The sequence below is a fragment of the Coprinopsis cinerea genome, assembly GCF_000182895.1.
Source record: "Coprinopsis cinerea okayama7#130 chromosome 3 map unlocalized cont3.3, whole genome shotgun sequence".
In the NCBI taxonomy this organism is placed as follows: Eukaryota; Fungi; Basidiomycota; class Agaricomycetes; order Agaricales; family Psathyrellaceae; genus Coprinopsis; species Coprinopsis cinerea.
The window spans coordinates 2,069,837-2,083,071 of record NW_003307542.1 but is presented as its reverse complement, the minus strand read 5'-3'; the positions used below and the strand labels follow the sequence as shown (position 1 = coordinate 2,083,071).

Below are 13,235 nucleotides of genomic sequence, written 5' to 3'. Positions count from 1 at the left end.
CCATGATCATCGCCGTCCTCCTCGACGCGCTCTCCAACCTCGTCCCCCTTTTCGACAAATCTCCCCTTCTCGTCACACCAAATTCTTCACCCCTCGTCCGCTGGGACGCCATCCACTTTCTCGCCATCGCCAACAACGGCTACCAGTTCGAACAGCAATGGGCATTCTTACCCGGTATCGCGCTGCTCGTACGAGCATTCAACGCGCTCTTGGGACTGGAATTTGGGGTCAAAGGTGTTAGCCTGCTCATATCCCTGCTCACACTCGACTCTTTTCGCGTACTGTACGAGTTATCGCTCATACACCTCAACTCGGAGAAGCTGGCACATATCGCGACCGTGCTGGCGCTCTTCCCAAGCAGCCCTGCAACGTTGTTCGCCGTGCCCTACAACGAACCTTTCTTTACCTACTTTTCCTATCGAGGTGCGCGACCCATTTCATGATATATTCAAAAACTAACATCATTCCAGGAATGCTATTCTGTGCACGAAAGCAGTGGTTGCTTGCAGCACTCTCGTTTGCAGCAGCAACCACCTTCCGCTCGAACGGCATCTTCCTAGCAGGATACATAATCTGGGGTCTGCTCGTCCTGCCTTACCTTTCCAACCCCTCTATCAACCTAAAGCTACTCCTTTCGACAATCTACACCGCACTCCTCACCGCACTCGTCTTCGTACCGTTCATTGGGCACAACTACCACGGCTACCATACCTTCTGCATCCCTCCACCCGCCTCGAGCACCGCGGTCACCTTTACGCCGCCAGACTGGTGTAACAAACCCATACCCTCGATATACACGCACGTCCAGGCAGAATACTGGAACAACGGGCTGTTCAAGTATTGGACTATCCAACAGCTTCCAAACTTTATCATCGGTGCACCTCCTCTAATCCTTCTCTTCACATTTGGAGTATGGCACCTGCGCCAGGTCCTTCCCACACTCTTTTCTAAACCTGCCCCTTCAACCGCCCCGCGATCCAATCGTAAGCCCATGGACGCGTCGAAGGCAGAACCAGACATAGTGAAGAAAAAGGATGAATCCACTTCAAACCCATTCACTTCGCTCTCACTCACCCCGCACGTCATCCACGCCCTGTTCACGTCCTCGATCCTCCTCTTCGCGTCCCATACACAAATCATACTGCGTCTAGCAGCGGCAATGCCCACACTCTATTGGGCTGCTGCATGGCTATGGTATGTTCCCCCTGGAACTACCGCAACGAAAACCCGCTATGCCAAGTGGTGGATATACTGGAGCGCAATTTGGGGCCTGATTTCGATAGTACTATGGGTCGCTTTCTTACCTCCTGCCTAAACTTATGGCCGCGGTCAATGACAAGTTCACGACATCTTCGATGCTTGGCAAAGTCAGAGAGAATGGCTATGTCATCGAGACAAGGTCAGTGGCTCTGCACCCAACTCCGTGACGCTGCTCCTTGTTTTGAGTAAGCGCCGACCACCGCACCAGGAAACAACGTGCTAACCATCCCACGCGGTGTTCATTTAAACAAGGTCTCCATAGTCAACGTTTCTAAGGAAATAATGTCTATTAGCTTTACAGCTAGTTCTTATGCTACATATGGTAAGCAGTCAGCGATAGTCAAAAGCGCAACAAGCTAACAGGCAGGAAGCGGGTATGTAAAAATACAGCAAGTCGGAGTCGGGCTGGAGAGCAAAAGGCAAGGAACGATTATGAATACAAACGAAGGTGTTGCTGAGTAGAGCAGAATGCTGAGAACGTGACTAAGGTACTTCAGGTAAAAAGGTGGGCTACAGGCGACTGTGCTATGCTACAAAGTTGAGTCAAATCCAAGTCTTTTCAATCATCGAAATCATGCGTGGTCCGTGAAAACATAGTGTAAAGGGATGGAACACTGCGTCGAGCGAGTCTACACTCGATGGTTGGGTCCAGCGCTTAACACGCTGTCCGGAGAGGGCGTTGAAAGATCGAGGAACGAACTCGATCCATCCGCAGTCACCGAAACAGGGAACGACTGCCTTCGGGATGAAGATTTAGATTTGGTACTGTTGGGCGAGTGGGTTTGGGCTTCCAGGTGACTAGGAGAGGCGCAGCTGGGGTAGACGGGTGCCGGGGGCAAAACCTCAATTGCAATTGTCAAATTGGTTCGAGCAAGATCCTGAGTGGCCGCAGTTGTCATATTGGAAGTAGGCTTGAAGTTCTTCTCCTCCATCGACCGGATGGTCAGGTCCGAGAACGAATCGAACGAATCGCGTTTCTTGATTACTTCCTGCTGGACGTAGATCGGCAGGTCGCCCGTAGAGCGCATGCCGTTCCCGTTTGAACTCTTGAACTTGTAGAATCTACCAAAGTAGCACTTATTAGTCGATGATTCTCCACTTAACATCTAGAAAGCGACTTACGGAGAGTTCCCGAATGAGCTACTGGGCGTGTTAACCCTCGTCCTGTCCTCGTCAAGATCCCATTTGACCCCCACCAGCCGGGCGGCCCTCTCAGCCCAAGCTCTGTAATTCTTCTTCGCCTCATCCGCAAACCCGAAGAACCCGAAGAACAACAGCGCAAACACGATTGACATCCACCTACTCGTCACTTCCAACATCACGGCAGTCGCAGTCTTACTCCTCCAGTCCTCGGCAGGGACATTCAACACGGTTCCAAACTCAAAGTGAGTGTCTTCCCAAGAGATCCAAGGTTGGACAGGAATGAGCGTGGCATTGACGATACATGTTGTGAGAGCGAGGGGGAAACCAAGGACGATCTCGACGCTGCCGAGGGCCATGAGGCGGAAGTAACGGCTGATTGTCGTGTGGGAATTGGTGCTGGAGGAGAGGATGTCGCGGAACTCGGTTTGCCGGCGCCTAAATGCGATGATGCTGAGGGTCGCGTAAACGCCCGAGATGAGGGGGATCAAGAGGAGCGGCCCATAGATGAGGGCATAAGCGACGGTCACGTTGTAGATTGTGGGGTAGCACCCAATATCTTCAAAGATATCGAAGCGATGCCCTTGTACGACGTAGTCTGATAATCAAGATCAATGAGCCGAGGACTCTCTGTGTGGTGTAACGGCACCTACGCAAGGCCATGAATATCATTGGAGCGATGATGCCAATAGCACAATCCACGAGAATCCCTCGGCGTTTCTGATAAAAGCTCGTCAGAAGTCAGTTGCAACACGGTGGATTCAACACTCACATCTTGCTTCGACTTGGTAACACTGCGAACAGTGGCAATGTAATACAGTCTTCGGTTGATGCACAACGATGCACACGGAATGCCAAACATAACGCCAATGATCAGCTTTGAGGCTGCTATAATGTTAGCACCCTGCCAGCTACGTAAGGGAGCGGACGGCCTACAGATATCACACCAAACTGGTGCCCAGTTGACGTCGTTTCCATCCCAAATGATCGAGTTAATGAAATAGTTCAGGAGTGATATGGACGTCCAGAAGATGTACAAGATAGTCCCTGTATTCCAGGCTAATACACGCCAAGTTAGTCAGTGTGCAACCTAGCCAGACAGACCCGTCAACTCACCTTCTAAATGCCAGGGCAAAGGAATCAAAACGAGGACAAGTGCGATGAACGAGAACGCAGAGAACGCGTGGTTTACAGCAGGCATTTTAAATTAGCCCGAGGGGATAGAGAATAAAATAAGAATAAAAGAGCCAGAAGTGAGAGAGAAGAGGACTTGGAAGAGGACTCGAAGAGCTGGATCCGACGACTTGATCAAAGTGGCGGAAAGGTCTTCAAGACCCCTGGGTAAGCAAGAGCAGCCTATCTCTTCACGTCCACAGCACCTTATATAAAGAACGAAGAAGGCCACTGATAGTTTGGCGTCTCGCTACCAGGGCATCTTGTTCTGCGATTTATCCCAAATAGGCGCTTGCTTTGAGTTGACCAAAAAGGAAATAGCTCGAATCAGGCTAGGCGCTTGTATTTTGTTGACGTGGAACGGAGGCGGATAAGGTGGGAAGCAACCAGAACCATACAGAGCCGCTGCCGAACGTCGAAGGCAGACGGCGAGTACAAGTTTCTCCAAATGCAGTAACCATCCGGGTAGCCTTCCCATACCCACCTGAATAAGTAGCTCGCACCACCACCGTGATAGCCCTACCAAATACAAAGCATTACTTTGTTTTCTAGACCCGACTGGTATGTCTATCCACGCTTCATTTTAGCCTTCAGCTCGGTGAGATCCAATCACGACGGGGTCCGGTCTCGCATACTTAGCAAGGGAAATCGTGTCATATCAAACCAAGGTATATTGATAGTAGCGACACAACGTACTTCAATGAATGGCCTGCACCCGGGCGTTGTTCCTTCCAGTTGAAAGCACCGCAGCGAATTCACCCTAGGCACTAGCCTGTGACTGGTACATTCGTTCCTCATTCTGTATCCCCTCCACCCTCTTCAACAGCCCTTCGACTCTCGCATCCAGCCCAGTAACGTTTCCCTTCACAACCTTCCTGTTCTCTTCCAAACTTTTCTCGACCGTATCCACTGCGGTCTGGAGCTCAACCAACGACGCTCGCACCTTCCTCTGTTCCTGCTCCAGGTCATTCAAGGTATCCTGGAACTCTCCAGCTGCTGAATGAAGCGATGAAAGCGTCCTCAGGCGGGCAAGGATATGTGGTATCTGTGGAAGCGAGGGTGCAATCCTGTTGACGGTGTTCAAGAGTTGCTCTTGGGCGTATGCAGACATAACGGGAGCGGCCCCTTGAGATCCTTGCTTCCTATGTTGCTGTGCAGCTGAAGCACGTTCCAAGTCGGACAACAGAATCTTCAATCGCCTTGAGATGGAATCGATATGTCTCGGTTGAGTTAGCAAGGCGAGTTGATTGTTCAGCTTCGTGATCATCGGGAGGAGGGGAGGAGGAAGAGGGGAGGACTGCGTGGCGCGTTAAAACATGAAAGAAATAATGATACGGCAGCACACATACTTCGTCTAGGCCAGCATTTGAAGATCCCAACAGCTTCTCCAGTTCCTCGACCCTCCGATCCACATCCAGCAGGCTGTGGTCTTGGGGTTTCGGTGATGCCTCCTTCACATCGTCACTCACTGACACGCCGGGTGGCTTGAGTTCTTTCTCTTCTTTCTCCGGACCATCGTGGAGGATGGTATCCACCAACCTAGCCCTCCCCTCCTTCTCCTTCAGAATCTTATTCAATCGCCCACGAACGTCCACAAGACCCCGTATAAGTTCTCCAGGGTCAACATTAAGCTCTTCTCTCTCTTTCTGTATAAGTGGGTTGGTAGGATCAGCCAATTCCTGTTCCAATGACGCGAGCTCGAGCTGCAGCGTCCGTAGACGTTGCGAGAGGGGTAGCGGTTTCGTCGCGTCACCCGTCGCATCCAATGCAGAAGTCGAGCCTGTAGGTGATTCAGGGTAGGAATAGACAATCCTTGGTCGAACTATGCATAAAATGAGAACTTCAAGCATCGATTTGGGCAGTTTCAAGCGTACCTGTCCGTTTCTCAGCGTTCCTAAACCGTTTCGAGGCATCTTCTGGGTTGATCAAGTTGCTTGTGTCGAGTTCCTCTTTACTATGGGTGTCACCTCGGCCTTTGAATGCCCTAGATCGATAGGCAGACTCATCGTCCGATGCATCTGCATTCTAGGGGTTATAAATTATACGGAGTGGGCCCAACATAGCGCAATCACGTACTGCATCTTGTGACGAAGGAAATGGGTCTTCCGTCTCATACACGTCTGGCGCCGTGTCCTAGACAATCTGTTAGTTGAATCTCAATCTGAGGGTATAAACTGGACCGACAATGTCAGGTAAATCAGCGTATTTGTTGCTCATAGTGGTTGCGGTAGAGACGCGGCGCCTGGCGCCTCAGCAAAGGTGGTCGGTCGAGGGTGATCCGGAATTCGGCCTCCATGGCAGGTTTGTATTCTACCACCATCTCAGTCTATTCAAATTCATTGCTAATACATCTCACAGACTACTCCGTATTCGCAAACCCCGACTTTGACCCAAATGAATACGCGAATGCGATTCTAGCAGGGGAACCCTATCCAGCCAGCTCCTCAGATCATCCTGGCAAAGGAGGTCATACAAAGTCGTCAACGGCAGCGTCCAAGGGAACGTACCAGGACTCTATTGGCAAAGAGGACATCTCTGTAGCTATATCCAAGCTCACATTCGGCATCGACGACGTCTCGAAGCAGATCAAAAGCCTGGTATAGAGTCTGCCATTTACCCATGGATCCTTCGAACGGTACCCGTTGACGCGCCTATTTGTTTGGTGGTAATAGGTCACAGCCCACCATGAACATCTCCTGGTTCAAGCTGCGAGCGCCAGCAACCTCTCTGGCTCCCTGGTTTCCGTGAGATCAGGACTCACAGAGCTGAACCATTCCCTGGAGAAGTACGTATCACCTCCTGGTTAACGCCCTGGCTCCTGGCACTCATCCAGAGCCGCAGATTGCAACAGAAAGTCCATGTTCCATACCAGAATCTCCAGCTCCTTGTTACACGCCTCCAGAAACTGCAGCAAGCCTCGGATATCCTCCGTCGTACATCTCGTTTCGTTATCCTCGCACGTCGACTGCAGCTCCAAATGAAAGAAGTCCAGGCCGCCCCCGAGGGGAAGAGAGAAAAGTCATCAGAGGAATCCTCAGGACTCGCCTCGGCTACGATTGCTGCTGGTATGGAAATAGAAGACGACAAGGAACGCGCTGTTGCAAAAGCCGCATTGACCATCTCCGAAATCTGTTGGTTCCATTCCACATGTAAGAGGTCTTCAATTCTGACTGAGAGGACACAGCAACACTGTTAGACGGCCCATCCGGACAATCGGAAGCGTCAGATGCGTCCTCAGGTATTTCACTCCGGAGCATCACTGCAGTCGCTGCCTTTGAGGGATTCATCGAAGACGCCCGTAGTCAAATCAACGATGAAATGGAACAAATGGTCATTTCAGGCTTGAAAAACCTGGTACGCTCCCCATAGCTCGCCAAACACTTTCAACCCTTAACACGGATCTCAGAACCCCACCCTCCTCGCCTCCTCCCTCCAGACCGCTTTCAACCTGGGCGTTCTCCCTCAACTGGTTAGCAACCTACTCATCGACCTGTCTTCCGCAGTCGAGGATCGTATCAAGGCAGCTTTCGACTTGTCCAAGATCTCAAAGGATGCTGTCGCCAAAGGTGAGGTCTATCACGCAACAAAACTGCGCGACCCTCCTTTAACCAATTCCCCAGAACCTTCCACTAGCCCACTTTCTCAATCTCCGGCGATCTACAAATCCAGAGTTCGAACGGAACCAACCAATGTCACTGCACCTCAATGGAGCTCAGCTTTATGGACAAGACTTGAGGGAATGTTCGACGAGATGGCAGAGTGCTGCATTAAAGTGTATTCCCTCGAGAAGGTTCTCAAAATCAAGAAGGATCCGACTACTCAGGTCAATTTCCTGGAAGATGTTGTCAAGGTGCACCTGCCGGTTTTTGTTTGTCAGGACAGTGAACTGAGGATGCCATGTTAGGTCCTAGAGAACAAACCTAGTGCAATCTTCTGGATGTCTCTCAGCCGGTCTCTCGACAAGCACTTCAAAGACTGCACGAAAGGTAGTTCCGTTTGTGCTCTCTCCCTCACGCACCATTTACACTTCTGTAGCATCGGCCTTCCTTCAACAGGCGCTTGTAACCGGATACCCCAAGCTTTTACGTCTCTTCCACCAATTCTTTAGCCGAATCGCCGTACACACCGATACCGTCTACACCGACTCTCACCAAAGGTAACCTTCTTACCTTCCTCCGACTGTCTTATGCTGAGGCATGTCATCACCGTAGTCCCGAAACAGTGCTCGTCCTCCGCTCATTGGCTAACCTCGACGCCCAATACCTCACCCGCTCAGCCAACAAGGTAAACGAAGCCGTTACTCAAGCATTCGCCGGAGGCGTCCGCGCACCACCGACAATCAACGATGCTGCTAACGTTGCACGGAATGTCACCAACGAGCTGGATTCCGCCAAGTTTGATCCATTGCTCGTCAAAGCTGTCGCGAAGAATGCGTCAGCATGTTTGGATTCAATGTTATCAAAGGTGGAAGGCATGGTATGTCGCGAATATTGGTACGGCGCGAGCGATGTTGACAGAGAGTTATAGATCATCAAGGATAGGCCGGCAGTGTCATTGTTAGGACCTTCTGCGACCCCTCAACATATACTCAATGCTCAACTCGCGACATTCCTGTATCAAGTTGCGCAGAGACTCGAGAAGCTAGAGGGCGAGCATGCTGATGGTGTCTATAAGCTCATTCAACCTTCAATCAAGGTACGCGTCTCATTGAATTTTCCAGAATGTATATCTAGAACCGCCACCAGAAAACCAAATCACTCTACCAAGAAACAGTCGAACCAATGCAAAACTCCATTCAACGTGAAATCAGCGCGATTCTCGCCAAAGTGCATCGAATCGACTTTGGTCAGACAGGTATCATGCCAGGTGGTGCTAGTCTTTGCATGCGAGAGTTGACCGATAAACTCGCGTTTATCAAGTCGGAGATTCTTGACGAGTATGCCATTGGAGATGCAGGGAGGGCATGGTGCATCGTTTCTTCCATCACGTCCCTCCGACTACTAACAGCGTGTCCGCAGGGTGACATCCATTGCTAAATTCACCATCCGGAACTTCCTCCTCCACATTTCGATTGCGAAACCACTAAGCGAGAGCGGGAAACTTCAAATGACAAGTGACATGGCCGAGCTGGAATTTGCATTGAATTCATTTATGGCTGAGAAAGGACAGAAGCGGGGAGACGAGAACTTGCAAACGATTGACGAATATCGGGCTTTACGAGCTATGCGGTAGGTTACTTCCTATCGCTGACTCGAACAAATACTGACCCTGACTTTGCAGTCCGATGCTCTTCCTCGAGAATAAGCAACTGACCAAACCCGAGTCTACTCTGTGTCTCCCCCCCATTGTGGTCCTGCACCACATCTTGGTCCGCTCGCCGATCCCGCTGCCTCACAAATTACACGGTTGGCAAGAGTCCGAATATGTCCGATGGCTAGACGAACACACCGAAGAGGAGTCCTGGACGCTAATCGACGGTGGGCTCTCTCACTGGGAGAAGATTTCTGAGACAGAGGGGAAGGATACCTCGGAGGCCACTGAGTACGCAGACTTAGCGAGAGCAGTCCTAGAGAAATGTCGAGAAATGCGTAAATAGTATTGCGTTTTTAGGAGTTGGATAGAAATGAATCATGTGATGCCGTACTTGGGAAGGAGTCACTTTGACGGAATTTGAAATTTCTGACTCTTGAGAATCGCGTCCTTGACCACCGTCCAAGGTTTCGTTCAGACCTCGTCGACGATGGCACTGTCCTCCATTTACCGCAACGGTGCACGCAGCCTCGGCCTTCAACGGTCGTCAGCAGCGCGTCTCTTCTCGTCGTCTGCGGTCGCCAGGAAACCCGACAACACCAAACCTCCAAGACCTATCGACGACTCAACCTCTGCTCTGGAATACAAGAAATTCCAACGACACAGACCACCTCCTCTACCTTCCGTAGAAATTCCCTCCAGAAGTGCAGAAGAGGCAGTCACCAACATCCTCTATAACACTCCCCCTCCTAACCAACAGCCCTTCAAGAAGTCTGTACCGTTTCCTACCTCTTTTTAAATATCATCTAACACCACCGGGAACACAGGCACATCCTCAACTGTCTCGTACAGAACGAGCCAGGTGTCCTCTCTCGCGTGTCAGGGATTCTTGCAGGTCGTGGCTTCAACATTGACTCGCTGGTCGTATGCCGTACCGAAATCCGCGACCTCTCCCGCATGTGCATCGTACTCAGCGGTCAGGACGCTGTCATTGAACAAGCCAGGAGGCAGCTCGAAGACTTGGTTCGTCTGCCTCTTCACCACCCCTCTGACGCAACCTGCTCACCACTCGCTATAGGTACCTGTTTGGGCAGTACTCGACTACACCGACAACAGTCTCGTCTCTCGCGAGCTCCTCCTCGCAAAGGTCTCCATCCTCGGACCCGAATACCTCGACCAGCAATATGCAGGTGGCCCCTTCCACGAACCCCAAGCCGCTGACCCCAAACTCGAACGCGAGACCCAAATTGCCCAAAACTTTGAACGCGGTGCCCAAGGCGAGCTCGAACCGGCTCTTACTCCCTCCCAGGCCCTCCGTCTCAAACACCAGCACTTGCACTCGATCAACGTCTTGGCGACTCAGTTTGGAGCGAAGATTGTGGACGTGAGCGAGCACAGCGTGATCGTGGAATATACGGCGAAGACGTCGAGAGTGGAGGCATTCCTGAACTTGTTGAAGCCGTTTGGTATTTTGGAGGCTGCCAGAACCGGTACATCGATTTCATTTCTCGCAAATCCATACCTCCTCATCTTCGTATCACAGGTACGATGGCCATGCCCAGAACACCCATCCGCTCCGACGAGGACGACGGACCCGCGGAGGACGAAGGCGGAGCCGTCGATGCCTCCCTCCTTCCTCCCGGCTAAACCTTTAGGACGGTTTCCGCGAGATACATCTATCCTCTTATCTCTAGACTTCTCTGCTTCTTCTACACACCAAACTACATTTATAATTGTATCGTTTTCAGAGGATTTCACCGTGTATATGGTCGTCTTTTATGGGAATATCAGGAGGTGCTGGTTTTTAGGATTTAAAAAGTGTCCCTTTCGGCGTTATGTAAGATCACGAATGGAATTCCTCCCAGCATGCCGCGGGACGAGCCTGAAAACACGCAAGAACTGACACGTTCCCTCGTAACTCCCACACTCAATTCATTAGAGCATAACGTACACGACAATAGACCCTCGTCTTCACACTCCCAGCCAACAATGGGGTTGGAGGATGGGTTTGACTCGAAGCGAACTTCCAGCCTTGCATTGTTCCCCAAAAGAGGATGAAGGTCGGTTTGATTCGTCAAGCGAGCCAGCTCGTGTACTGTAACTTTACAGCACACACCGAGACCAAGAGCGGAGCATCCCATATTTTGTTGCATTCCTGGGAGTACTACAGTACAGCTTTGGGAGTACATTCATTAAATACCAATGAAATAGGAAAAGGGGATTCAGTGTGTGTGTGTAGATCGTTACAATGTTAGTGACTACTAGATGGAGGACGGAGAAGGAAAAAAAAAAAAACATACGCTAGAGAAAAGCTGCAAACGCAATAAAAACAGCGACCATCAAAGCAAGAGAAAACGGGTCATAACTAGAACTAGGTGATTATAGGTAGCGCAGAGTGGTGAGTTGCAAGAAGATAGCGAGGGGGTTGCAGAGCAGCAGAAAAAGAAATTAGAACCCGATTTGAAAAATGGTCCAAACGACGATAGCGACGAATTGTGTTAGCGAATTTGTATGGTGGAAGGAAAGCGTTATACGAGAGACGACAGCAGAGAAACGAAAAGCAAAACGAGACGAACGACAAAACAAGGGAAAAGAAAACGATGAAAACGTTACGACGTGATAGCGAGAATTAGGTTTCTAAACTGGGACGGTAGAGGACCGGTAGTGGTCCAAGGATTCATCATTGCAAATGGGAGGCGGTTTCCAGCTGCCTCCGACGCGTCGAGTCGATGCCAGAGCCGCACCAGACGGCGGAACGTACGGGGTCTTCTGTGCCGGTTGTTGAGTGTTGCTCAAGTCGACAGAAAGTGCTGGTTGGAGAGGCGAGGGTGTCGGTGGAACGGATGGAAGAGAACTCGTGGAGGGAGAATCGGATTGAGACATTGCCGGCATGCGAGATTTCGGTTGGGACTCTTCCACCCCCGGGACCTCCTGGGACCCTCCAAGATACTGGCCCATATTGTTCATGTTAGGATCGCCATATGCAGGTGGGTCTTGGGACAAGGATTCGACAACGCAGGCATTCAGGAACTCGTCGAGGTCGAAGGGCTGGGATTGAGGTTCGGGTTGCCCGTAACTGCCAAAATTGACCACAAGCTCGCCAGAGGGATCAGCGTTCAGCATATCGGGAGTAAAGTTGTTCAAACTGAATACTTCGCCCGATAGAGCAGCTGGGTCAAAGTTGCTGGCGTCAAACGCGTTGGGATCTTGTAGCTCGTGCATTGATGCAGCCATTGCAAAAAAGTCGGCATTGACGTCGAATTGCAACTAAAAACACACACACAGAGAATCAGATAAACGGGAAGTAACAAGAGGAAGAAAAACGTGTTGCTTACAGTTTCTTGATGGAGTGGCTGTTGCAACAACTCGGTCAAACTGGGGCCACTGGGCTGCGCAAAGTTCTCAATGTCCTGAGTAGGAGCGGCATTGTCGGGCATGGAGAGGGTGGGCATCAGGGGGGTATTCGTGAAATCCGAGTTTGAGTTGGCCAAGAAATTTTGCTGAGGTACATCGAGCTGAAGGGATGGCTGGCTTGGCTCCGCGTCTTGCGGCAGCGGAGTAGGGGCGGAGGCGGGAGTGGTGGCAGGCGGCGGGGGTATCGAAGGGGCCATATACTGGCCACGGGTCGCCGCGGGGCCAAGAAGGGCGAGGTAAGGGTTTGCAGAGTTGGTTCGCGGGGCCGTTGGGAAAGGATAAGGGAGTGCCGAAATTGGAGGCTGAGGGCTAGGCTGCTGAGGTTGTGGTTCTGTTGTATCTTCCGAGGCGGACGTGGACTCTGGTGTGCTTGAGGCGGCAGGAGACGATGCGAGAGAAACTGGAGGGGACGGACCGGCCGTGCCAAAGAGTTCCATGGGATAGTAGACAGTGCCTCCCATCATCGGAGGGTAGAAAACCATGCTCGGATGAGGCAACAAGACGGGAGCAGGTGGATAAGCCATGGGCGTCGTCGAGACTGATGGCTGAACAGGTTGGGCGACTTGCTGTTGACTCTGAGCGCGTGCCTGTTGTCGCTTTAACTGCTTTGCCTGCGCCTTTTCTCTCTCCTTTGCCTCTTTTCTCTGGGCCCGAAGAAACTCTTTTTCCTCCTTTTTCTTGGGATTGAAGCGGTAGTTTGGGTATTTAATTGCATGTTCTGCCTTGGCTTCGTCTGCGCGTCGTTCGTACTCCATTCGCGTTGCATCGGATTCAGTCCTCCACATCTGGCCGATAATTCGTGAAACATCTGCTTGGGACATGCGAGGCTGGCCTGGGACTGGTTCGAAGAGTTCTCTGAGCTTGTCGCCGCGATAGAGGATCCAGGCGTTGGGCGGTCTTGGTGGGGTCACTGTCGAGGTCTGTGCGATTGTCGCGCGCGTCTCAGCCATGGCTGGTGTGCGTACAGGCCCTGCCATCGCTGGCGATGGGCAGAGACA

The 13,235-nt window shown here is 51.4% G+C and overlaps 6 protein-coding genes across 6 annotated transcripts; 3 read left to right on the top strand and 3 right to left on the bottom strand.

Annotated features, from left to right (window-relative positions):
* Nucleotides 1-2: 2 nt before the first annotated feature.
* On the top strand, nt 3-1,315 carry CC1G_07396 (GPI mannosyltransferase 2; the record flags this gene model as incomplete). Its single annotated transcript, XM_001830429.1, has 2 exons — nt 3-423; nt 471-1,315. 2 exons carry the CDS (start codon nt 3-5, stop codon nt 1,313-1,315), a joined length of 1,266 nt encoding a protein of 421 aa, XP_001830481.1.
* A 328-nt stretch (nt 1,316-1,643) lies between these two features.
* CC1G_07395 (RCB1) lies at nt 1,644-3,601 on the bottom strand (the record flags this gene model as incomplete). Its single annotated transcript, XM_001830428.2, has 6 exons — nt 1,644-2,322; nt 2,383-2,998; nt 3,054-3,120; nt 3,173-3,285; nt 3,337-3,459; nt 3,517-3,601. 6 exons carry the CDS (start codon nt 3,599-3,601, stop codon nt 1,890-1,892), a joined length of 1,437 nt encoding a protein of 478 aa, XP_001830480.1. The 3' UTR covers nt 1,644-1,889.
* Nucleotides 3,602-4,232: 631 nt separating this feature from the next.
* Nucleotides 4,233-5,654, bottom strand: CC1G_07394 (hypothetical protein; the record flags this gene model as incomplete). Its single annotated transcript, XM_001830427.2, has 4 exons — nt 4,233-4,870; nt 4,923-5,395; nt 5,448-5,557; nt 5,650-5,654. The coding sequence occupies 4 exons, from the start codon at nt 5,652-5,654 to the stop codon at nt 4,334-4,336; spliced, it is 1,125 nt and encodes a 374-aa protein (XP_001830479.2). The 3' UTR covers nt 4,233-4,333.
* A 213-nt stretch (nt 5,655-5,867) lies between these two features.
* On the top strand, nt 5,868-6,176 carry CC1G_14220 (hypothetical protein; the record flags this gene model as incomplete). The annotated part of the gene is made up of 2 exons (XM_002911641.1): nt 5,868-5,874; nt 5,932-6,176. 2 exons carry the CDS (start codon nt 5,868-5,870, stop codon nt 6,174-6,176), a joined length of 252 nt encoding a protein of 83 aa, XP_002911687.1.
* Nucleotides 6,177-9,290: 3,114 nt separating this feature from the next.
* On the top strand, nt 9,291-10,527 carry CC1G_07393 (acetolactate synthase). Its single transcript, XM_001830426.2, has 4 exons — nt 9,291-9,594; nt 9,651-9,846; nt 9,902-10,313; nt 10,367-10,527. Exons 1-4 carry the CDS (start codon nt 9,314-9,316, stop codon nt 10,468-10,470), a joined length of 993 nt encoding a protein of 330 aa, XP_001830478.2. The 5' UTR covers nt 9,291-9,313; the 3' UTR covers nt 10,471-10,527.
* Nucleotides 10,528-11,460: 933 nt separating this feature from the next.
* CC1G_07392 (pcc1) lies at nt 11,461-13,214 on the bottom strand (the record flags this gene model as incomplete). The annotated part of the gene is made up of 2 exons (XM_001830425.1): nt 11,461-12,090; nt 12,159-13,214. The coding sequence occupies 2 exons, from the start codon at nt 13,212-13,214 to the stop codon at nt 11,461-11,463; spliced, it is 1,686 nt and encodes a 561-aa protein (XP_001830477.1).
* Nucleotides 13,215-13,235: the final 21 nt, after the last annotated feature.